Source organism: Panicum virgatum, chromosome 7K (assembly GCF_016808335.1).
Source record: "Panicum virgatum strain AP13 chromosome 7K, P.virgatum_v5, whole genome shotgun sequence".
In the NCBI taxonomy this organism is placed as follows: domain Eukaryota; kingdom Viridiplantae; phylum Streptophyta; class Magnoliopsida; order Poales; family Poaceae; genus Panicum; species Panicum virgatum.
The window spans coordinates 9800420-9825473 of NC_053142.1; the positions used below are offsets into that span (position 1 = coordinate 9800420).

Below are 25054 nucleotides of genomic sequence, written 5' to 3' on the forward strand. Positions count from 1 at the left end.
TGTTCCCAGAAACGGGCAACAAACTGTGAGCCTCTGTCTGAAATGATTGTCTTGGGTACGCCATGAAGACTCACAATCCGAGCCATATATACCTCAGCATATTGATGAGATGAATAACGTGTCTCCACTAGAAGAAAATGAGCGGATTTAGTGAGATGGTCAACGATAACCCAAATAGAATCATATCCCTTTGACGTGGGAGGCAAACCAACAATGAAGTCCATACTAATATCCTCCCACTTCCACGAAGGGATATCCAACGGTTGTAGCATGCAAGCAGGTCTGAGATGACTTGCCTTGACCCGTCGACAGATATCACACTCAGACACATATTTGGCGACCTCACGTTTCATCCTGGTCCACCAGAATCGCTGTCTGAGATCTTGATACATTTTGTTACTGCCCGGGTAAATGGAATGCCTAGAAAGATGAGCCTCATCAAGAATTTGTTTCCGGAGTTCTAAATCCTTAGGCACCACCAGCCGGTTCTTAAACCATAAAACACCCTCGCCATCTAAATGGAAACATGCCACTCGAGGGTCATTTTCTCTGAGCCTTTGCCTAATCTTTTCCATGCCAATATTGTCTTTCTGAGCTGCAATAACTTGATCTCGAAGAGTGGGAGTGAGAACAATGTTAGCAAGAGTACCCTCAGCTACAATAGCCAAATTCATCTTCTCCATTTCTTGACACAAAGTTTCATGCAAAACTGTAGCTGAGACGCAGTTGCAACTTGCCTTGCGACTCAATGCATCAGCAACAACATTTGCCTTGCCCGGGTGATAATGAATCTCTAGGTCATAATCCTTAATCAATTCTAACCACCGTCTCTAGCGCAAATTCAACTCGCTCTGGGTGAAAATATACTTAAGACTCTTATGATCTGAGTATATATGAACAGGGTTGCCCAGAAGATAATGGCGCCAGAATTTTTAATGCATGCACCACGGCAGCCAATTCCAGATCATGCGTGGCATAATTCTCCTCATGTCGCCTGAGGGCTCTGGAAGCATAAGCAATTACCCTATGGTCTTGCATGAGTACACAGCCAAGGCCCGTACCTGTTACATTCAATACATATCAAGGCCGAATAATAGCCGGCTGGATTAAACAGGGGTGAGTACACAGTGGGGAGTCGTACCTGATGCATCACAATATACATCAAAGGGCCGAGTAATATCCGGCTGAGCCAGAACAGGGGCAGACGTCAGAAGCTTTCTCAGGGTCTGAAAAGCCTGCTCACATTTGTCATCCCAATTGAATCTCACCCCTTGAGTAATTCAGTCATGGGTCTAGCAATTTTTGAAAAGTCCGATACAAATCGGCGATAATAACCTGCTAGCCCAAGGAAACTCCGAATCTCCAAAACAGACTCTGGAGTCTTCCAATTCAATACATCTTGAATTTTACTGGGGTCCACAGAAATACCATCCTCCGAGATGACATGGCCTAGAAATTGCACCTTTTTGAGCCAAAATTCACACTTGCTGAATCTGGCGTATAACTTGTGCTCCCTGAGATGCTGAGGGACAATGTGAAGATGCTCTGCATGCTCTTCTTCATTTTTAGAAAATATAAGAATGTCGTCGATGAAAACCACGACAAACTTATCCAGCTCGGGCATAAATACTGAGTTCATGAGATACATGAAATGTGCCGGAGCGTTTGTTAACCCGATGGACATCACCAGATATTCATATAGTCCATATCTGGTAGAGAAAGCTGTCTTAGGAATATCTTCGGCTCGGATTTTGATCTGATGATAACCCGAGCGGAGATCAATCTTAGAAAATACTTTGGCCCCGAATAGCTGATCAAACAAAATATCAATCCGGGGAAGTGGATATTTATTCTTGATGGTGACGGCATTCAGAAGTCTGTAGTCCACACACAACCTGAGGCTTTGATCCTTCTTTTTAACAAAAAGTGCTGGACCGCCCCAGGGCGAAGTGCTAGGACGAATATAGCCTTTGTCGTGCAGCCCTTGCAATTGCTTCTTTAATTCCACCAGTTCATTGGGTGCCATCCGATAAGGTCTTCGGGAAATTGGTGCCGTTCCCGGTTGCAATTCAATCGCAAATTCAACGTTGAGATCCGGTGGCATCCCTGGTAAATCCTCTGGAAAAACATCCGGGTACTCACATACCACTGGTATGTCAACCAAAGCCTTGCCCTCAGTGTGATTCACAGTGGAAGTGGGTGACTCAAGGTTCTTTAAAGATAAGGTCATAGCCCCATGGTCAGATGGTTTTATGTGCTCAGAATGTGCATTAGTGTCTAAAGGAACTCCTTGTTCCTTCATCCAGTTCATGCCAAGTATAATATCCACTCTTTGAGTTGGGAGTACTATAAGATGTGCTATAAATCCTTCTCCTTTTAACTGGAGAGGCACTCGCCTGACAATTTGGTTGGTAATTAATTGGCCCCCGGGCGAATGAATTTTGTATGGATTTGGCATGTTTTCTATTTTTAATCCGAGCCTAATGGCACACTCCTTGCTAATGAATGTATGAGATGCCCCAGAGTCAAACAATATGGTGACGGGACGACCGTTTATAGAAAATGTACCTGCCATCACTGGAGCTCCCTCCGGGATACCCTCAAGGGTGGTGTAATGCACTTGTCCCGGTTTGAAGTGAGCGACTTTGCCTTTCTGATTCTGCTGACTGGACGGTTGGCCCTGTTTTGGCGGCATCGGGCAGTTCCGTGCAAAGTGTCCAGGCTGCCCACAGTTATAGCATGGAAACAAATTGGGGCGCGTCCCTGACTACTGCACCCAAACCTTCTGCTCACTCTACTGAGGAACATGACGTCTAACTGTGCCCTGTGACGGTGTGTACTGAGGGGGCCGATAACCCCACTGCTGCTGTGGTTGGTGTTGAAAGGGGGCTCGCTGTGGGCCCGACTGTACCAGGCGGAACCTCTGAGGAGCACTGCTCGAAGAGCCCACTGCCAGTGCCTTTCTCTTCTTCTCTGCCTTGTGAGCTAGGTGGGTGTCCTCCTGAATGATAGCCCCATTCACCAGCTCACTGAACGTGTTGAACTTGAACATTGCCAGGCAATCCTAGAGCTTGCTGCTAAGCCCCTGCCTGAAGCACGCCTGTTTCTTCTCGTCAGTGTCTACATGATAACCAGCATATTGGGATAGGGTATTGAACGTCTAGGCATACTGCATCACACTGTTGTTGCCCTGCTTTAGGGCCAAGAACTCAGTCAATTTCCTTCTAATTACCCCTGCTGGAACATGATGTGCCCTAAAGGCTCCCTTGAACTCTGCCCACGTGAATTGAGTGCCAGCAGGAAACATAGCCACGTGGTTGTCCCACCACGTACGTGCGGGACCTCGGAGCTGCTGTGCTGCAAAGGCAGCTTTGTCCCCATCATTGTATGGGTATAGCGTGAATTTGGACTCGATGGTCTTAAGCCAACTGTCGGCTTCCAATGGCTCGTCCGCTTTGTGAAAGAGCGGCGGCTGGGTCCCCAGGAACTCTTAGTACCCAGGAACAGGTGGTGGGTGGTGTCCTGGCCATGGCGCTGCCCCCTGCTCCACGAGCTGACGAAGGAGTGCCGTCTGCTCGTCGCGCCCAGTCAACATGGCCGCAATGGCCTGAGCCAAATCCGGAGGGTTCGGTGGTTCCCTCATTCTGCATTCAGCCATGGTTGGATTAGTCCCATAATTTTGATTACAAAACAATCAACCATGAAAGAATGCAGAAAGCGTAAATTAAATCAAAAAGCTGGGAATCTTTTTGCAACCAAATCCGGACTATCCGGATTCCCATCCGGAATATCCGGACTCCCCACCCGGACTATCCGGACCTATGTCCGGAGTATCCGGATACATCACAAGGCCGGAAGTTCTGCATAACCCCATCCGGAATATCTGGACTACCATCCAGAATGTCCGGACACAACACCCGGACTATCCGGACCTTTGTCCGGAGTATCCGGATACCCCCGTGGTGTTTCACTTCATTCCCACCTCCAAAATGCATGAATTTTTAAAACAATGAATGACATGATGCATAATCGCCCTACGGTAACCTCTCAGCCCAAACCAACCATCTACACGCGACTCTAATACTAACTCTATAGGGCTTAGTACGAATAACCCACCGAATTTATTTTAAATCAGAAATTCACTGTAAACTTAAGAAATTTAAAAAAAAAAATAGTCGTACTCGTACCACCCCCAATGCGTTTTGGCTCTGATACCAGCTGTGACGGAATCGCCAAATTAAAACTTTAATTAAGCGTAATGGCCGTCAATTGAACACATCGGGCGCATTAGCTTAACAGCTTAATTTGGCGATCCTTTCTCAACCCACGGCCCGATCGAAACAACACCGGTAGTCCCACGCGAAGGCGGACGCAGATGGTACGACATGACAATACTTGAAATTATACACGAGTGACATACTATAGCAACAACGAGTTTCACAACCCGAGTTTGAAATACATAATAATAAACAAGACTTTTATACAAAGTTTGATAAACATGAAATCTGCCACTACAATATATAAGAACGGAAATGAATTACACACTCAGCCCACGAGTGTGCAATTCCATACACTCCAAAGCTACGCGCCTGGGTCCTCAACGTTCCACCCATCCGCGTCCAGTCGAACGAACTTGGCGCAACACGTACAGAAGTCAACGTGTGCGGGTCCTGAAATCATTTTTCAACAAAAGCCCTGAGCAACTAATACTCAGCAAGACTTACCCGACTAGTGGGTATAACTTAGCCCACATATCTAGACATGCAAGGCTTTTAGCTGGTGGTTATTTTGCAGAAAACAGCGACTAAAATAATTCCTTACTTTCCTTATTTTAGCCCAAGTTCTATATAAATCAATCATAGTCTAATATTTGTATAACAAAATCTAGAGCAAACATAGTGGAGCAATAAATAATACTTCATGGTGTTCATCATCATAGGTATAACTATTATTCCATCACATCACTACGCTGCGACACAGTGGCCAGGGTGCTCATATCCGAGAGCGACTGACGGCGAATCGATTCGATTTAATCTTGCAAAGTGGACCTAACCAACACAGCACGCAAAAGCCCCGTCGGACCCCACTCACCGACCTTTCCCCTCCCCGCCTCGAACTACAGGACCGCCCCACCATCTTACGGTCAGCCGAGCTCAACGTGAGACCACCAAAAGTAAACATATGCATCCCCATTTCTCCGCGACTACTCGACTACCCCAGGAGGTGAGATGGAGTCCTGTACTTTCGAGATGAGGCAGTACTCGGCTTACCGGTTTCGACTACCTCCTACTTTTGGCATGCGGTTAGTACAGTTCAAACATGATCAACAGGGGCAACAACGGCTCGGTCCTTAACCGACACAGGCGGAACTACACCTCTCCCGCCCGGTCTCAGATTCTATTCTTTCTTTCATTCCAAGACTTTCATCCAAAGATTAGTAACTCATATATGGAAACATAAAACTATCATATATCTCGCGAGTAACCAAGAATTACTCGACTTCTACCGAAACCTATCTAGCATAGCATTTCTATCGTCATATACATACTAGTACAACTCAAGGAAACCTAGGGTTCATGAAACTAGGGTTTCAATCAACTCCTAAACATAATGCACAAGTAATAAATACATATATAGGTGCCATAATTTAAATTAATAGGATGTGCACCGGGGCTTGCCTTCGGGCTGCTGCTCAGAGCTAGGGGCAGACGGGCCTTGGGCCGGATCCTTGCGAACCCCCTGTTGGACTTGCTCCGGGTGCTCTTTCGCCTCCTCGATCACTTCATATACTACTCCTTCGGCGGCGGCGTCTACATGTATGCACATGACATGAGAATGTATGCAAATACGATATGCAACAACAATCTTTGAAATGCCCAAGTAGAAACACTACAAATTTACCCCAAATTTACCCAATTCTACATCCAACAGTTCTAATAAAACCCGGAATATCCGGATTCATATCCGGAGTATCCGGACTCCGAAGTCCGGAGTTTCCGGGACTATACCCGGAGTTTCCCCCGGAGTATCCCAAACCCGGAGTATCCGGGCTTATTCCCGGAGTTTCGCCCGGAGTGTTCAAAAAACCCGGAGTATCCGGGCTTATACCCGGAGTCTCCGGGCTTGACAGCATTTTCGCCCCAAAAACTGAAATCTTGATTTTTGGCAAAACCACCCCACCAAATTTGAAACCCTCTTGAATCCTAGTTGAAGGATGCATATAGAGATGATTGACCAAAGGAAATCACCTAGAACATCCTAAAACAACCAAATCGGCGAGCCCTAGCTTCTAGTACCTTGAGCTAGTTCCTCTTGCAAGAAAACTCGAAAACGATGTCGCCCCAAGGTGGAATACTTATAGAAGATGATCCCCCACACCGAGTGAAGCTCCCTTGGCCTTGGAATCAAGTTGAAATGAAAGATTTCGGAATCTAGAGCTTAGGGGAGAGGGAGAGCTCGTGAGGGAGGTGAGGGAGAGAGAGGTAACGGGAGAGAGTGAGAGTGAGGGAGAGAGTGTGATATTTTCTATTTAAATGATTGTGGGGTCCAGATGACCAAATTATGGAAATAGAAACTCCACGCCTGGAGTATCCGGGCCAATGGCCGGAGTATCCGGGTGTTACAACAATCCATCAGTAACCCATCTCCGATGTGATGGGTTTGATTCAGGAAAAAGTGACCTGTCCAAACCTAGGCCTATCAACGGCATAATTCCTCTATCCCATTAATGTTTGGAGTGAAATTCTATAAAATTGGACCGTAATTACTGCCTAATTGAGTGCTCAGATTTGATTTGCACATAAAAATTAACTTCTGGTACGGTCATGACTTTAGCAAATCTGGTTATTAGTTGGATGCATACGGCCAACAAATGATAGTACGAGTCACCAATAAATCTGTATGGAAAAGATAGACTCTTCATGGGATGAAGAGGAGTATGCAACAAGTTGTAACCAAGTAGTAAACTTCATCCCAATACAACACAGTCGTCGTGTCTCTATCGACGGACATGTTGTCTACCGCTGGAAACATGGCATCATTAATTTTTAAAAATAAATCCAGAAAAATCACATGATGTGTGGATTGCTTCTAACGGTCCATTTTTTTTATTATTCCAAGCCCATACGAAACTGACAAGTCCTTAGTCTCCTCCAAGTAAGGATCTTCTTTTGCAACATAAAGTTGGGAAGCATCTATTCTTTCTCATCCAAGAGAGACGCCCAAGCCTTGGTTATATATACGGTCATCCCCTTGCACTACCTTCTCCACACAACAGATCAAGATCATTACCAAGGCAAGCTTGGTAGCTGCTGTCCATTCTTGCTCCTTGAAAATACACCAGGAAAAAGATAAACACATTCATTGATTAGCCTTCTTGTGCCTTCCGAGTAACCGTCGTACATTTCCAAAGTTAAGGCAAGATGAGTTCCGTGAAGACCCTGCGCAAGAACAACTGGAAAGACGCTCTCCAGAAGGCTAAACGGGAGGATAGGCTGGTACATACCATTATTCCCTTTTTGCTCACCTCAGATGTGGTGCAAAGCAATTAAAAATAAAACTTATGAAGGTTCAAGTTATGGACCAAATAATTAGCTTCTTTTAAAGTTCTCTTGGCGTTGCTAATAAACTATCTCTCTACCTCTGAATTTTTGCACGGTCAAATTCAGCTGGTGATGGAATTCATGGCTTCGTGGTCCGAGCCCTCCAAGCTGATGAACCCTATTGTCGCCAACACCATAGCCCCCGACCCCAAGTTCAGAGACAAGGTCGACTTCTGCATGCTCGACGTCGAAGAGTTCAAGGTACACAACATCAACATAGCACAAGACTTGCTGCTATGTTTGAGCACCATATATCCTAGCACACATGTTTAATCTAGCTACGTCCTACTAGTTTAAACAGGGGACAGTTGTTATACCTTTATGACTTGTTATTAATCATGCCTGCTAATTGCATGCAGGATTTGGCTCGCTCGCTCCGTGTGGAGGCGCTGCCGACTTTCCTGCTGGTGAAGGACTACTACGTGAAGAAACGCGTCGTGGGGGTCGACAAGGATGAACTCCGGAGCAGCATCTTAGAGCAGTTGGGTGAGGCATCGTCCAATAATGCCTGATGGGCCTCAAGAATCTCTGATGGTGTCTGGGCACACGCATGCATATCGATGTGATGAGCCCTTGGTGTATGTGTAATTCCTTCAGGGCCGCTAGATCACGCACATCTTGAGGCCCTGAACATAAATAAATAAATAAGGTTTGGTATATGTGTTTCATTGCACCAAAGAATAACAGATTCACCACCAGGTTTTGATCCAGGGTGTTGATAATCTCTAGCTACTATCTGAGTATCTGTGATTATATAGAGTGGTGGTGGGGAAAAAAATAAATTATATCCTATAGATGCATATATAGGTGAATCTATTGACTATCTCCAGGAACATTCACAGAGATTGTTTGACGTTATGGACCCCCAAATAAAATGTTTGGAAAGTATCCAAAAAAATACAGACATGTTATGACCCTAGTGATGGATAAAGACTCGATTTCTTGAGGGATTTTTCATTGGATCTGAAGGCCACTGCCATCTAGTTTTGATGAAACGAGAGCTAATGAAATGAAATTATTCATTTTGCCCTTCTATTCCCCTTCCACACATCTTCCCTCCTCCCCAAACAGGATTGACGTCATCCATCACCATCATGGGCATGGTGGTGCACAAAGACTATGCCACATAGAAGGTAGAACCCTAACCACGAACACCACACCTGCCTGTCTCCACCATCTCTCGCAAACTCCGCACTCCACTCGCTTCAGTCATTCTCTGCCCGCAATCCGTTGTGCACTGGCGTAGCTAGGATCAAAATTTACCTATGACGGCTATGGACAGGGCTGAACTGTTGGCGCCGGCGATCACCGCCAGCGAGCCCAACCCGCTGGAACACCGAAGAACACAGCGCGCGGTCACCACGAGCGGCGACGGCGAGCCTCGACACACACACGCGAGAGAGGAAGTTGTTTTTTTCAGCCGCAAGAGTTGCAGCCTTCACACATGCATTGCATTGATCTTATGGTCGCCCTGATCCACATCCCCCGCCACAACGAGCAGCTGCACGGTGCGCCTTCTTTCTCGGGCGCCCGTGCGACATGCACGGCGTGCTCGCCATGGCGGACGGTTAGGCAATGACGCGGTCACGGCACAGGACGTGCAGTCTCCATCCTGTCCGCGATTCTACGCTTACAACAGAAGTTTGTAACAAACTCATTTAACTCTAGCTAATGCATCTATATGCTGACACAATGACTGACAAGATTACAAGATGCAGGCTAATGCAACGGGCTAGTGCAACATTTCACCCCCTTAATCTTGTCCAGCTCTGACAACCCCCAGCTGACGCCTCAACTCGATGAACCTGACCCTCCCGAGCGGCTTCGTCAGGATGTCTGCAAGTTGTTCATCAGTTCTGACATGTTCGACGTCCACCACACCATTAGCGACACAGTCCTTGATGTAGTGATAACGGGTGTCGATGTGCTTCGTTCTCTCATGAAAGACAGGGTTTTTGCAGAGCTCTAAGGCAGACTTGTTATCAATGAAAAGACTGAACTTCTTCACATCTGAGCGAGTTAAGTCAGCCAACAGCCTGCTCAACCGTACTCCCTGACAGGCACCAGTAGCTGCAGCTATGTACTCAGATTCACAGGATGATAGTGAAACCACCCTCTGCTTTTGTGAACTCCAAGTAATAATGTTGCCACCGGGAAAGAAAACAACACCAGTGGTGCTTTTCCTTTTCTCCATATCACCTGCATGATCACTGTCAGTGTACCATCAGCTCTGCACTTTCACCTTTGACAAATTTGCAGCCAAGTTCAGTGGTTCCAGCAACATATCTCAGAATTCTATTGATGGCACTCCAATGTTCAGGATTTGGTGTCTCCATGAACCTGCTAACCATCCCAACAGAGAAGGCAAGGTCAGGCCTTGAATTTACCAAGTATCTCAGACTACCAACAATGCTTCTATATTTTGTTGCATTTGTCACTAACTCAGACTTGCCGGGTAACAGCTTCACATGCTGTTCCATTGGTGTGTCAACTGAATTGCAACCCTTCATCCCTGAGATTTCAACAATCTTTTTAGCATAAGCACTTTGATAGATGGTGATTTCTCCAGGTTTCTGCCTTACCTCCATTCCTAGATAGTAGCTCAGTAAACCCAGATCACTCATACTGAAACTTTTCTTCATCTGCTGCTTGAATATAGCAATGCTATTGCTATTTGGCCCACAAATGATGAGATCATCAACATAGACCCCAACTAGGAGAAGTGACCAGCCATAGCCTCTCCTGTACACAGCATGTTCCTCCACACTTCTGATAAAACCCAACTTGTATAGCTCCTGATCAAGCCTGGCATTCCAGGCCCTTGCTTGAGTCTCAACAAAACCTTCCCAGGTGCTTTTGGATCTGTGAAACCTGGTGGCTGGTGCACATACACTTCTTGCAGATCTCCATTCAGGAATGCTGATTTCACATCCATGTGATGAACTTCCCACTCCCCTTGTGCAGCAAGAGCCAGCAGCAATCTGACAGTCTCCAATCTTGCAACAGGAGCAAAGACTTCATCATAATCCACCCCCTGAATTTGTGCATACCCTTTTGCCACTAATCTGGCTTTGTGCTTCACGACCTTGCCAGCTGGATCTCTTTTCACCTTAAACACCCATTTCAACCCAATGGCCTTATGATTCTTAGGTGACTCTGAAGCTACCCATGTCTTGTTCTGCAGAATAGACTCCATTTCAGCTTGCATTGCTTGTTTCCAGCAATTTTCCTCCAGGGCTTGTTCAACACTGACAGGCTCATCAGCTGCCAACATACAAACACCACTATACTCAAAATCATGTATTTGTTCAGTTGAATCATATAGGTCTGTCAGGGTTCTGAACCTTATAGGGCCTTCATCTGAACTTTCTGAATCAGGCGTTTGATTGCCTTGCTGTGGAGCTGGAATTGAAACTGGTGTACTAGGATCATTTCCAGGGGTGCCAGGAGTTGCTTCTTGAGGAGCCACAACACCTCCCCCTACTGGTGAATTACCACCACCGACCTGCACAGCTAGAGAAGCTGGATCTTCTCCTATTGTCGGATTTTGGTCAGATCTCTCATAGTGCACTACAAAGGTGTCTGTTTGCTGGTCTGTGTCATCTGCTGTGGCAGTCCAGTCCCAGGTCTGATCATCTTCAAAGATTACATCCCTACTCACCACAAGCTTGTTAGCAGTAGGATCATATAGTCTGTAGCCTTTTGTGCCTGACTCATAGCCAATGAACACCATCTTTACAGTCTGTAGCCTTTTGTGCCTGACTCATAGCTAATGAACACCATCTTTACAGATCTGTCAGAAAGTTTTTTCAGTCCTGGACCAACCACTTTCACATGAGCAACACAACCAAAAACTTTCAGATGACTCACCCTTGGTTTCTTTCCATGCCAAACTTCGAATGGGGTCTTGTTGTTTAGACTCTTTGTTGGTGATCTATTTAGCACATAGACAGCAGTGCACACTGCCTCTCCCCACAATGCAGATGGAACTTTGATGGATTTCAGCATACACCTGGCCATCTCCACCACAGTTTGATTCCTGCGCTCCACCACTCCATTTTGTTGAGGAGAGTAAGGAGTGGTTGTGTAATGCTTTATCCCACCTTCATTGCAGAAGATTGAGAACATATGGGAATTGAATTCCACCCCCCCCCCAATCTGTTTCTCAGGGCCTTTAACTTTCCATCAGACTCCAGTTCAGCCCTTGCCTTGATCTTCTTGAAACTGTCAAGGGCCTGATCTTTTGTTTTCAGTATCTCCACCCACATATATCTAATGTGATCATCAACCACAAGTAAGAAATAAGATGCCCCAGACAGAGTCTTAGGTGTGATATGTCCACATAAGTCTGCATGTACTAGTTCTAACCCCTTTGCAGCTCTGAAATTTGACACTTGTGGAAAAGGTGCTCTATGTTGCTTCCCGAGAACACACCCATCACAGACCCTTTCCACTCTTTTCACCACCGGCATTCCCTCCACCAAGTTCTTGCTACTCATATCATGCAAGGCTCTAAAATTCAGATGCCCAAATCTAGCATGCCAACGCCAAGCCATATCATTAAACTGAGCAAGCAAGCAAACAGGTGGTGCCAGACTGAACTTGACAGTGTACAGCCAATTTCTTGTCCTTGGAGCAGATATTAACAGTGTGTGCTTTTGGTCAAACACATTCAATCTTCCATTTTTCTGAGAGATCTCATACCCTTTTTCTTCTAGCTGACCTAGACTTACTATATTACTCTTTAACTTGGGAATATAGTAAACTTCAGTTAGTACCTTGTGTTGGTGGAGTCGATCTTCCACCACGGAACCGATTTCAAGAATCTCCACTTGTGATCCATCGCCGAAACGCACCGAGCCACGGACACCTTCATCGAGCTGCGTCAATGTCGATCACCGAGCCACGGACACCTTCATCGAGCTGCGTCAATGTCGATCGCGTTCCGGTCATATGGTTGCTGGCTCCGGTGTCTAGCACCCACACACCATCAGGAACGTCTTTAGGGATCATGCTCTCCATCAGGTGAATGATCTGGGTTGGAGCACGCACGACATCTCCGCATGTCGCCATCATCAGGGCCGGCTGATCAGCGCCACCCAGCACCACGTTCGCCTCCAGCTGCCGCGCCTCCTTCTTCTCCTTCTTCGGCCGCTTGCAGCCTTGTGCCCAGTGGCCATATATGCCACAATTTCGACAGCGCCCCTTCCTCCTTGGTGTGCCCTCGGATGTCAGTTTGACTAGTCCCGAGGCGCCACCGTCAGAGAGCGCCGCCGCCTTGTTCTTCACCTGGCTGCCACCTGAACTGCTACCGCCGCTCTCCTTGGGGCCGGCTTGGAAACAGTGCTTATGTTTCTCAAGCCACTCCTCTTCCGCCAGCAGTAGTCATCCAGCTTTGTCAGTGATCTGTTCGACCTTCTCGTCGAACCGCTCCTCCGCCGCGCACAGACGCCCGATCAGCTCCTCTACGGTGAGCTTCTTGAGGTCGCAGAACATCTCGATCGAGACCAGTGGCGGAGCTAGCCCAGAATTTTAGCTGGGGCAGAGCATCTTCACCGCGAGAACAGAAATCGAGCAAGCCACGAAATCGGTGGCAATTCCATCGGATTCCGATTGCTTGCCATGCAACGCGGGTGACGGAAGGAAGAACGAACGAGAGACACTCGTCTGTGCCGGCGACCCTCCCGCGCGACGTCATGCCCAGCTACCGCGCCAAGGCCGACCGCCGATGCCGAGCTCCTCGCCGCCGCCAACGCAACGCCCGCAAGCGCCGCATCCTCCCGAGCTCCCTCGTCCTCCATCTTCCACGAGAGCGCCGGCGTGCCGAGGCCTGCCCAGCGCCTGGCCCTCCCGAGGTGCAGCCGCAACAGCGCCAGCTCGCGGCCCGCGCTTCCGGATGGCTGGAGGCGCGGCAGGCTCCAGAGGCAGGCGGCGTGGCGGCGGAGGCTGGAGATGCGGTGGCGCACTACGGGAATTAGGGGGTTTGGGGTGGGGGAGCCGGGAGGAGCTGGGAGCTAGTTCCACTTGGGCTGTTGGGCCGGCTCAGGCGCTCAGCTAGGCTTACTGGACTGGGTCTTTTTTTCTTTCTCTCCCTGTTTTTTCATTTGCGGCTTGCCCTCTCATCACGGAGCGTCGAAGACAACGGCCACTGCTGCGGCGGCCGGCGCGCCGCTCCATTGCTCGCTGGCTCGCTGGAAGAGAGGAAGACAGGGGGCTAGTGGTGCAACTCCGGCAGTAGGTGGGGCAGCTGCCCCACCATGCCGCATGAGGAGCTCCGCCTCTGATCGAGACAACCACGCTGGTGAAGCACGGAGGCACGGCGCGTAGGAATTTCTTGACGACACGCATGTGGTCCAGCGTCTCGCCGAGTGTCTTCAGGTCGGCGACGAGATTGGTGATGCGCATGCCGAAGTCGTCGATCGTCTCCCCCTCCTTCAACTAGAGGTACTCAAACTCTTTCAAAACCTTCTGGGCGTTGACGTCCTTCACCCTATCTGCGCCGAGCCGCATTGTCTTCACCGCCTCCCACGCCACCTTGACGGACTTCTTGCTGGCTAATGTCTGCCACATCGCCTTAGGGACGGAACGCAGCAGTGCGCTCATGGCTTGCCGGTCCTGCGCGCGCTTCACACTTGCACCGCCAGGCTCGATGGTTTCCCATATCTCCATGGCTTCGTAGTCGCACTGCACAAGCATCGCCCACTCCGAGTAATTGGAGCGCGACAGCATGGGCCACATGAGAGAACTCTCCTTCAATGGGCCGACAGCCCAATAAATCTATACAGAGTGTTTACGCGTTCATCGTTGCCAGCAAAAGAAGATAGATTCTATATGTACATGCATACAAAAAAAGATAGCAATAATGATGTTGTCACTCATATGCGCACTACAAATTCGAAACTAAAAAAAGTGATATCTATCAAACCGAGCATCCAAATTAAATTTGGATTTCACCATTATCTTTCTTATAACAAGATCTTCAAAACAAGACCACACTTGCCTATGTTTATACGATATTCCTTAAAATCATATTTTTTTAATACTAAATAATTACTTTCAGCTCATGGGAACAAATATTTTAACTACACGAACAAATGATTATTTTCTATGAACAAAAAAAATAAACATGACGCACAAATAATAATATAGCACGAATAAAATATTAAACGTCGCGAACATTTGATTGTATATCATAAATAATCAAAAATTAATATTCCAAACAAATAAGTGAATATCCAAATTAAATTTGAATTGTACCATTATCTTTCTTATGATAAGATCTTCAAAATAACACCACACTTGCCTTTGTTTGCACGATATATTGAAAATGTATTTTTAAAAAATTTCTCAGTAATTAATTTCCGCCACTGGGAACAAATATTTTGATATCAGGAACAACTGATTATTTTACATCAACAAAAAAGTTAAACATAACGAACAAATAATAATATATAATGAATAAAATATTACATATCACGAACATTTGTTTGTATAGGATAAATAATGAAAAATGAATATCATGAACAAATGAGTCAGCATCACGGAACAATTTAATCCACAAAGTGAACATAATTTTACAGGACGACAAATGCATCTACATTGTAAAAAATATTTTTATAAACATATATACACATGATAAACAAGTTAGCTTATAAAAAATAAATCATTTGACACACCAATTTTTCAGTAATTTTTGTTGCTTGAATTTTTATGTACCGAAAAGAAATATCCTCAAACTTATTAAGAAAAGAATATGAAAAGGAAGAGATATAAGAAAAAGTATCTAATGGTGTTAAGAGGCTTCCGCGCAATCCCTCCAACCAAACAAAAAATGGGTTGAACGCAACCTTCCATCCACTAAACCACAGCCCCATACAGACTACGTTGGAGTCGGTAAAAGCGCTTGTAGCGACTGACTATTAGTCGGTATGGACTTATACTATCCCCATTTTTTAGTCGTTGCGAAAGGGCTCATAGCCAAATGGTTACAAGAACCTCTGGAGCACCTGGTCCTAGGTTTGACTCCCCGTGGGAGCGAATATTCTAGGATTTAATGGCGTTGTGCTTTTAGTGGTAGGTGATGTTTTCGTCGACAGCGGAGCACCAGTGGTGACTTCGTCAGTCTCGAGGATTTGCAGGCTCAGTCTTCGAAGATGCCGATAGTCGTCGGAGCTATCCTAAAAAATAGGAATGGAGCCAACCCATCCCACTTAGTCTCGGAACCAAACACACGCATAGTGGTGGGTATTTGTGGATATATGGGACACTTAATACATTTGTAGAGGCGATGGGTATTTGCGATGGGACACTTAATATCGAAATAAGACGGCGAGAAGCACATCTCGAGCTGGCAAATAGTCTCTGCAATGAATTGTTTCATGCCTGGCAGATCAGCTTCATAGATGACCTTGTGTGTGATCCAGTTGAAGAAGTAACCGAGACCTGTGATGACCATCTTCACGTACTCTAGACCGATAGCCCTGATCACAATTGGGAGGAACACCGTGAGCATGATGTGGCAGTCATGTGCATTGAAGCTGGTTAGTGTGAAGTCCTTCATCAAGACTAGACTCTTGATGTTGGAAGAGAAACCGGTCGGCACCTTCACAGCCCTAAGCCACTGGCACACGGCCCTCTTCTTATCTGTCGTGAGGTTGTAGCTCGCGCTCGGAAGGTGTTGACACTGTTTTTTGGTACGTGTCAATCTGATTAGGGAAGTGGCTGATGGAGAATGGGCCGGTGCTGGAACTGGAAGAGAGAATGAAGACATTGGGCTTTTGGGCCAAGGGAAGCGTCATAGCCGATGGAGCTAAGGAAGGAGCTGGTGAGGCTACGTCAGCAAGTTATCTTGTAGATATTATGCCATTTGTTTAGGCAGTTTTGTTTTCTTGTATTTGAAGTCAAATCTCGTCGTATCGGCAAGAAAGGTTTAGGTTTAGGCTATAAATAGCTAACCTCTGTCATTTGTAAACTTTGATCAATCACATCCAATACAAACAATTACATTCAAATGCATCTACAATTCAGTACGGCGACTTCACCTTAGTTGCAGTAGTTTTTCTCTTACGAGTTCTTCTTAGCAGGTATGCTCCATCGCTTATTGAAAAGTTTCGAGTAGAGTTGCGTAGATGGGTTCAGGTTGACGGCGCATCGCTTCTTCCTCCATCTATGGCACTCAAAGTTATCGAACATGTTAGATCCATCCGGCGGGGTCTAACTGTTCACCAGTTATCGAGCTCTTTAGATCCGTCTGGCAGGGTTTAGTTTGCTCACCAAGTTATCAGTAGAAGTTATCAATCTGTTAGGTTAATCGATCCGTTAATCTAGCTTGTTGTTGCTTTTACCACCAAGTTATCGATATATGCTTAGTCCTTGCTAGGTTATCCTTTTAATCTGGTTTGTTTTGAGTTTATATCACAAGTTATCGGTAATTTTTTAGATCTTGCTAGGTTGATTTGTTGATCTAGTTTGTTTTAAGCTTTTACCACAATTTATCCAGCTCGGACCTGTTCACTATCGGCTACTCAGGTGACCCAGTCGCGATAGCCGATAGGGATCGGGTCTGGGTGTTGTTTCTCAAAGCTGTATCATTTCTGATCGGCTCATCCAAGCAGAATCGGCTGTATGATAGCCGATTGCTGACATCACTTACATCGGTTGGCTAGCCGATCGCACCCCTGAATTTAACGTTTATCCTCCTTCTCAATTGCATGTCAAATTAACTGGCACGCCGAGCGCACCGTATGTGCGCTGACTGGGTTTGGTACTCGGAGCGAAGCAAATCTCCCCGGCCCTAGCGTACGTGGAGCGCGAGAGTCCATCCGGTGGGATTTTCACATCTACAGAAGGTCCACTTTCCCGCTCTGCGCTGCGGGGGGTCGGATGAAGTTCAGTCCTAATGTTCTAGTTCACAAGATCTAGATGTGACTTCAGACCATCCTTCGTCTTAGTCTTGATGTCTAGAAAGACCACGGCCGTGCTTTCGAAGACATTCTTCGAATGGTGCATGCAATAGACAGCATGGGGTGTATCTAACTCCTTTCAGTACGACAGGCACTTGAAAAACATGACTGCTTCTTGAAAAGAACAGGTGGTTGTTTCTCCTTCAACTGATCCCGCTTCCTCTTCTTCCTTGCTGTGGTCCCATCTTCCTCCGCTTTCTTCTTCTTCCCGTACTCTATGTTTATACCATTGACCATTTTAAACACCTTTTGCCGATACCTCATCTTTTCTGGCTCGTGAGTTTGAGGCTCGGGCTTGCCATCAAAGAACTGATTCATCGAAGGATGCCGGTACCTGTGATTTTTGTTGAGGAATCGCCTATGCCTCATGTATACCAATTTCTTCGATTCATTAAGATAAGTGTAGCAGGTACCATCAGTGTAAACTACACAAACTAACTTCCCTTTGATCTGCCCCGACAGTGCAAAAAGGCCAGGGTAATCGGTGATGGTGACAAAGATGATGGCTTTTAGAGTGAACTCCTACTTTACGGACGCATCCATCATCTTGACCCATCTTCCCATAGCATCTTCATGTCCTCCATGAGTGGCTCCAGGAACACACCTATATCGTTGCTAGGATGCTTTAGATCAGAAATAATCATGGTGAGTAAAAGATACCTACACTTCTGATATATATAGGGAGGTAGGTTGTAGATGGTGAGGATGACCGGCCAAGTGCTGTGGGAGCTGCTGAGATCACCGAACAGATTCATCCCATTGATACTTAGTGCGAACTTGATGTTCCTCGCCTCATCACCAAACTCCTTCAGGAACTTGGCATTGAAACTCTTCCACTGCTTGCCATCGGAGGGGTGTCGTAGCTTGCCATCGCCCTTAATGCGTTCTGCCAATGCATGCCACGACATCAGCTTGGCATCCCCTGGGTTCCCGAATAGCGCACGTAGGCGATCGATCACGGGCATATACCACACTGACAGTGCAGGACTTTTCCTCTGCATGTAGCCCTCTTCTTCCTCATCCTCAGGAAACGAGATCTGCTTGGCCGTCTTCTTCTTCTTCTACCTACATGTGGGTCCCTCATCATCCACGTCCGAGTGACAACCGGCGTTCCTCTTGTACCGACTCATACCGCAGTGCGAACAACTCTACAAGTTCTCATACTTGCCCCAATACAGGATACAGTGGTTAGTTTATGCATGAAACTTTTTGAGCTTCATCGACACTGGCCGGATTATCTTCTTCGCTTGATAGGTATTGGTGGGCACCTTGTTACCCTCTGGGTATGTGTCAGCAAGCATACGTAACAGGTCGTTGAAGCTAGTGTCGGACCACCCATGGCGAGACTTCAGCAGCAGCAACTGGAGGTTAAAACGCAACACCATCCAATGCTTCAAATAGTCCTTATATAGCGGATCAATTGCCACCTACTCCATCTCCTTGAAATTCTCCATCCACTTTAGATTTCCAAACAGAACATCATCTTGGTCCATACGGTTAGCAGGATCTTCAAAAATCTCTGCATCTTCGGGCCCCAACAAATCACCCTCCTCATCACCATCATTGCCTGCCATGTCTTGGAGAAGTTCATCAATGTTGATGTAATTGCGATTTGCACTATCACCACCCCCTGTTGTTTTTTATTGTGAGGGTTGTTGTCCTCTTTCATTCACAGACGAGGGCGTCAAAGAGTTTCATTCAGATGCACCGGCAACACCTGGATCTGCTTTGCTGTGAAACTTCCACATGGTGTAATTCTCGACAAAACCATGGCGGATGAAGTGAGATTGCACCACGTTATCTTCCTGGAGAAGTTTGTTTTTGCAGCTATTGTACGGACAAATGGTGCGCTCCCGACACAGACTCACACGATGCTTCTTCGCAGCGGCAACAAATTTTCTCACATGACGCAGAAAAGTCATATCGTTGCCAACCCTTGATATCTTGTACATTGTTGACGGTGCTTAAGTGCCATTTTCACCAGTCAACTATACTCAATAATAAAGGAAAACTACATGCCTTACTCACATATTTGTATCACTAACCTCGCTCCACAGTTGTTTTCGAGTTTTGTACATTTCAGATGAGCAGGAGCGGAATAAGATGAAAACACATAGCAGACGCCATATAAATACGTAGAATATCGCATCCGGTGTCACACCCTTACAAAGAGGGCCCACATGTCAGAGGAAACGGGGCCTCCACGCAAGATGCACCAGAGGATAAGGATAAGGATCAAAGAATATACCATCTAGTAGAAGATCAGGCCGAGAGGCTGCCAGGTGGGGTCGGCCGACCCCCTGGGTCGGCCGAACCTGGTCTGGTTCCCATCCAGGTGCACTTCGAGGAGGAGTAGCTGCCAAGGCATCTGATCACCTTCCATATGTGCGTTGGCGGGAAACCGACCTCTAGAGCTATAAATAGGCCTCTCCTCCACAACCCCTCAACACACACACGCACACACACTTCATTCCATTCTCTCCAAGAAGGCTCTCCTCTCTCTTGCTCTCTTAGTGGAGCTAGGCTAGTTCTCTTTAGCGAGCAAGTCGTCCTCGGGGTCGTTGAGCAATCCTCGGCTCCTGGTATGGCTTTGTATCGGACTTGTCAGACTTCTATTCATAATATAGAGTTTTGCCATGGTTGCTTTACTATCTTTATAGTTTATCAACCCATGCTTAATTCATTCATAAGTTATGCTATGGTCTTGGTTAGGCTAGATGATCCGGGTACGGATAGAGGTTCGTTGTGCTTTCGGGCTTGCTCTAGTGTTTTACTCGTCCATCCGAAGGGTGACAGACCAGGGGGCACTAGAGTAGTGACTTCATACACCAGTGTGGTGCTCGGGTATGCGGGATCCTTCGGATATGATCGTGCTCCACGGTGTGACTGGGGTAGACGGTAGGTGGTGACAGCCCTGTCCGTCCGGGCATAACAGCAGTGTTGCGTTTAGCGTACTCCCTGACGTTCGGGTTCGGTGTAGGAGTTCATGCAAAGAGGTAACGAGACTGGATGTACTCCGGTGCAGGACCTTCTCTCCGCTATCCCATTTTTCTGGCACCTGCATTCCTAACCATGATCTAACATGACCCTAGCTTTGGATAGAAGCACTAGGACACCTAACCTAGCCTAAGCTCCAGCTGACTTGACGTAGGATAGAGTAGTTCTTTGTTTTATAGTTTCTCTCTTTTATTCCTTCCTCTTGGAGTGTGGATATTAACTTAGACCTTGTACTCAGGATATAGTCTTTACTCTTTCAGGCTAATGTCACTTTATGTCTTCTTTCATTTTTGATTTGAAAGAAGACAGGGGTAGTGTATGACTGGTTTCTCCCTGCCGGAAAACTACACAGACAATTCAGAGAGGCTCGTGAGAAGGGCACGACCTCGCGTCATTCCTCCTCTCGCTATCCTCCCGGCACAGGAACCCATTTCGGAAGCACCACTCGTTCTTGAGGCTATGGTTGAAAAGACTCTCCGCGAGTTCTCCGTCCCCTCCACCTACAATGTGGCCACTGGCCCCAACATCAATGTTGGGGACGTGAACTTCGAGCTCAAATCAAGCCTCATCAATATGGTGCAGGCTAGCCCATTCTGTGGCAAGCCAAATGAGGACGCAAATGCTCATTTGTAGAATTTTCTGGAGCTCTGCGACACCGTTGTCATACGGGGTGTCACCGCCGACGTTGTCAAGCTTCGTCTGTTTCTCTTTTCCCTTCTAGAGAAGGCAAAACAGTGGTTTTATAAGGATAAAGACATCGACACCTGGGCCAAATGCTCCAAAGCGTTCCTCGCAAAATTCTTCCCGCTGGGCAAAACAAATGCCCTGCGCGGGAGAATTTCAAGTTTCCAGCAGATGGGGATGGAATCCATCCCAGAAGCTTGGGAAAGGTTGCAGGAATACATCCTGGCCGGTCCTCACCACGGCATGGACAAGTGGCTCGTCCTGCAAAGCTTCTACAACGGGCTCACAATGACATCTCGAGCCAATATTGATGCTACTGCTGAAGGAGCCTTTCTCGACCTGACCATAGCCAGAGCCAAAGAATTAGTCGAGAAGATGGTCTCCAACCAGGGGTGGAGCGATGAACGACTCCAACCCCGGACCAAGGGCATGCATACCATCAAAGAGACGGATATGATTGCCGCGAAGCTGGACCTCCTAATAAAGAAGATGGAGGAAGGGAGCAAACAACCGATCCATGGTCCCGTTTACGCCATGGGTTCGCACTTCACGTGCGAAGTCTGCGGTAACAATGGACATTCGGGGAACGACTGCCCCGAAACCCGTGAACACTGCGCATACCTCAACAACAACAACAACAACAACAACAACAACAACAACAACAACAACAACAACAACAACGGGTACCGTCCACCACAAGGAGGCCAGGGGTGGAACCAGCCACGTCCACCTTTTCAGGGAGGTAACAACTACAATCCTTCTTACAATTCGAATCAACCTTCCTTGAGAGAACTTGTTCTTAGCCAAGTTAAAATCAATGAAAATATAAATAAAAAGCTTTTGGCCAATGACAAATCTCTAGAAAGTTTAAATGTCAAGCTTGAAAATTTGTCTTCAACTCTTAAAAACCAGTTAAGTTTCAATAAAATGATCGAAACCCAGCTTGCACAAATTGCAGCTTCGTTACCTGCTATTGAGAGCGGGAAGATCCCGGGGCAACCCGAGTCTCCCATTAAAAATGTTAGCATGGTGTCTACCGGACGGGGTAACTCGTCCCGGAGGCCACCACGCAATAACCATGTAGGTAGGTACAATCCCCCAAGGAACGACGTTTAGGATGGCATGGTGGCAGCAGTGCAAGAGGATCCAGGGGTTCCCATGATCAGCTGCTCGATCTACATCAAACACTTCGAGCGATGCCTATGCGATCTGGGGGCAAGCGTGAATATAATGCCCAAGGTAATATATGAAGCACTTGAATATCCTGCTCTTTCCCCAACAACTATGCTCGTACAGCTTGCAGATTCAACCATTCGGTATCCTGAAGGAATAGCTGAACACATTTTCATACGAGTACGAAACTCCTTCATCCTTGCTGACTTTGTGGTAATGGATATGGAGGGCGACCTCGAAGTCGACCTCGTACTTGGGCGACCTTTTCTAAGGTCTACCAAGGCAATGATCGATGTCGGAAAGGGAGAAATCTATTTTCGTGTCGGAAGGGAGGATATGCTTTTCAGGTTCAAGAAGAACAACAAGACAGTGAAGAGCAAGCACTCTGGGGTGCACCAGAACCCCAGCCAGAACACCGAACCGCCACACCTAAAAGAAAGAAGAAGGCAAAGAAGGTATGACGAAAGGTCGAGAGTTCGGCTTCGTTCGATTCTCTAGGACGAACCGACGAATGGTAAGAACGATGGAGAAAAGTGGTGCACGTCGGACTATAAATGATACGCCCTTGCCAAAGGTAAATTAGTACTTATCTCATATTTGCTTTCTCCGCTTTTCAAAATTTTCTTTGCACCTTATTTGTTTTTCTCCACTGCATGTTTGAGATTTTCAAAATTGTTTTCTGCATGCTGGAATTTTTCTAACACTTTTCCCGTTTTTACAAAAAGACCAAAAATATTTTCTGAGTTTTAAAATCCTTTGGGAAAAAATAATTTGGACATCTTTTCGAGAAAACTTTTGTCCGTGCACCATATTTTCAAAGTTTTTAACCGTTGAGAAAGCACTTGGCCAAAGGGGGGCACCAGGGGGCCCACCCTGGGGCCGGCCGACCCCACAGGTCGGCCGACCCAGGGCCAACAGCTCCTGGGCCCCACCTTCTCCAACGGCTACCTGACCGTTGTGCCTGGCTCTTTCTCGGGTGCACTCGCCCAAATTTCTTTAAATAGAGGCCGAGAGAGGGGGGATGAGCTCTCATGCTCACTCTCTTCACTCTCACTCCCTCTCACACATTCTTGCTCGGGTTTTCTTTTGATTTTGGCTCAAGTTTGATTGCAAGAACATACTCTCTATCTCAATTCTTTGCTGCAAGATTGATCACATATTTGGAGGAACAACTTTCGGGTAAGAGTTTCATTTTCATTTCACTAACGTAACCCGAATCGAGTTGTTCTCATTCGTCCTTGTTCGTTCTTGTTGCAAGCATGAGAGGTGTAGGGCGAAAAATTTCCGAAGCTCTCAAGAGGAAGACAAGGTTGGGCTCGTCCCGTTCGCAGGGTGTCGCGGGATTTTTAGGGTACCCACAGCCGGGTGGCGGAACGCACCCGCCTATTCCCAGTGAGGGAGAACTCGAGGAAGTACTAGGTGGTTAGGCTAATCTAGCACTGAGGCAAGCACACAAGAACACACGATCTAGAGTGGTTCGGGCCGCCGGAGCGTAATACCCTACATCCACTGGGAGGAGTATTGTTCTTGGTTGTGTATGAACCTATCCTCTGCCGGGCCTTGGCCTTTTCCCAGCCTGAGTTTTCTTCTAGCGGGCGCCCCCTTTTATAGATCAAGGGGTGCGGATACATTGGTCGTTGAGGCCCCGACAAGTGTGCCCAACGTGACTGTGTAGCATACTGCGCAGAGTATTTAAATGGCTACAGTAGTTGTGAATCTTTTCTCCGATATGCTTCCATGCCCTGCTGCCTCTCTGACTCAGGGGGGTCTTCTCTTGTCCCGTCAGCAAGGTGCCCGTTGGGGAAACGTAGCTTGCGGCGTGGCCTGTTGAGGCTATTATGTAGGCATCATAATGGGTGAAGCCGAGCCATCGTGTCCATCTGTCATGGTAGGCTGACAGGCGCGGCGTGGGCGGCGCCAGCGGCTCCACTACACGTCTTGGTAATACGCGATCAATAGTGTCCCCTGGTCAAAGAATCACCTCGGCTTCTGCTATATCAATTCGGACGTCCACCTACCGCAATGAATGCAGTGGTAGGTGAACCTTAGTATGGAGACCAAGCGGCCTTATATACGCGTCTGTGCTTGCAGACACGTGGCAGCTCCGGACCTCCCCGGGGCGGGGTGTCAATTCCTTCCCTTAGTGAGGGGTCCGGTTACTATACAGGGGGTCCGGGACCCCATGGGGGGTCTGGGATTCCGCGGGGGTCCGGACCTCCACGGGAGGTCCGGAGCCCCCGGCTGTTCGGGCTGAGCGCCTGCTTCTTCCGGAACACGTGGTGCTCCCAGACCTTCCCCAGCCGGGGACGGGTCCGGGACCGTTGTCGGGTGAACAGGGCTCCGGACCGTAGGGGTCCGGGTGTTTGGACGTAGTCAAGGATAACCACAAGGCTCTTGCCTAGACACAGCAAGAGGGGGTACCCCAGTCCTGGGGTACCGATAGTGGCCCCCGGGCCCACCTCGGGAGAGGTACGAACCCGCGGGTGGGGCCTACTATTGTGATGTGTTTCCACGCAAACTTGATTGCGTCGGTGTGCTCATGCAGAGAGCGGGCGCTCCGGACCCCTGAGGCCGGTACACCGGTTGCCAGGTTCAGGTACTAAAGCGCTCTCCATAGGGCGACGAAGGTGTAGGCTT

At 47.4% G+C, this 25054-nt stretch overlaps 1 protein-coding gene and 1 non-coding gene across 2 annotated transcripts; one reads left to right on the top strand and one right to left on the bottom strand.

The window, feature by feature from the left end:
- Window positions 1-7247: 7247 nt before the first annotated feature.
- LOC120639750 (thioredoxin H-type 2-like) lies at window positions 7248-8279 on the top strand. Its single transcript, XM_039915634.1, has 3 exons — window positions 7248-7496; window positions 7668-7802; window positions 7961-8279. Exons 1-3 carry the CDS (start codon window positions 7422-7424, stop codon window positions 8111-8113), a joined length of 363 nt encoding a protein of 120 aa, XP_039771568.1. The 5' UTR covers window positions 7248-7421; the 3' UTR covers window positions 8114-8279.
- A 13106-nt stretch (window positions 8280-21385) lies between these two features.
- Window positions 21386-21489, bottom strand: LOC120643210. Its single transcript, XR_005662900.1, has one exon. It is a non-coding gene; the product is annotated as a small nucleolar RNA R71 (small nucleolar RNA).
- Between the last annotated feature and the right edge of the window lie 3565 nt (window positions 21490-25054).

What these genes read in the sequence shown, in the direction of transcription:
- LOC120639750 (XM_039915634.1), top strand. Translation starts at nt 7,422, where the DNA reads ATGAGTTCCGTGAAGACCCTGCGCAAGAACAACTGGAAAGACGCTCTC. An exon ending in CTAAACGGGAGGATAGGCTG is followed by an intron (nt 7,497 to 7,667) that starts GTACATACCATT and finishes GGTCAAATTCAG; the next exon opens with CTGGTGATGGAATTCATGGC. An exon ending in TCGACGTCGAAGAGTTCAAG is followed by an intron (nt 7,803 to 7,960) that starts GTACACAACATC and finishes AATTGCATGCAG; the next exon opens with GATTTGGCTCGCTCGCTCCG.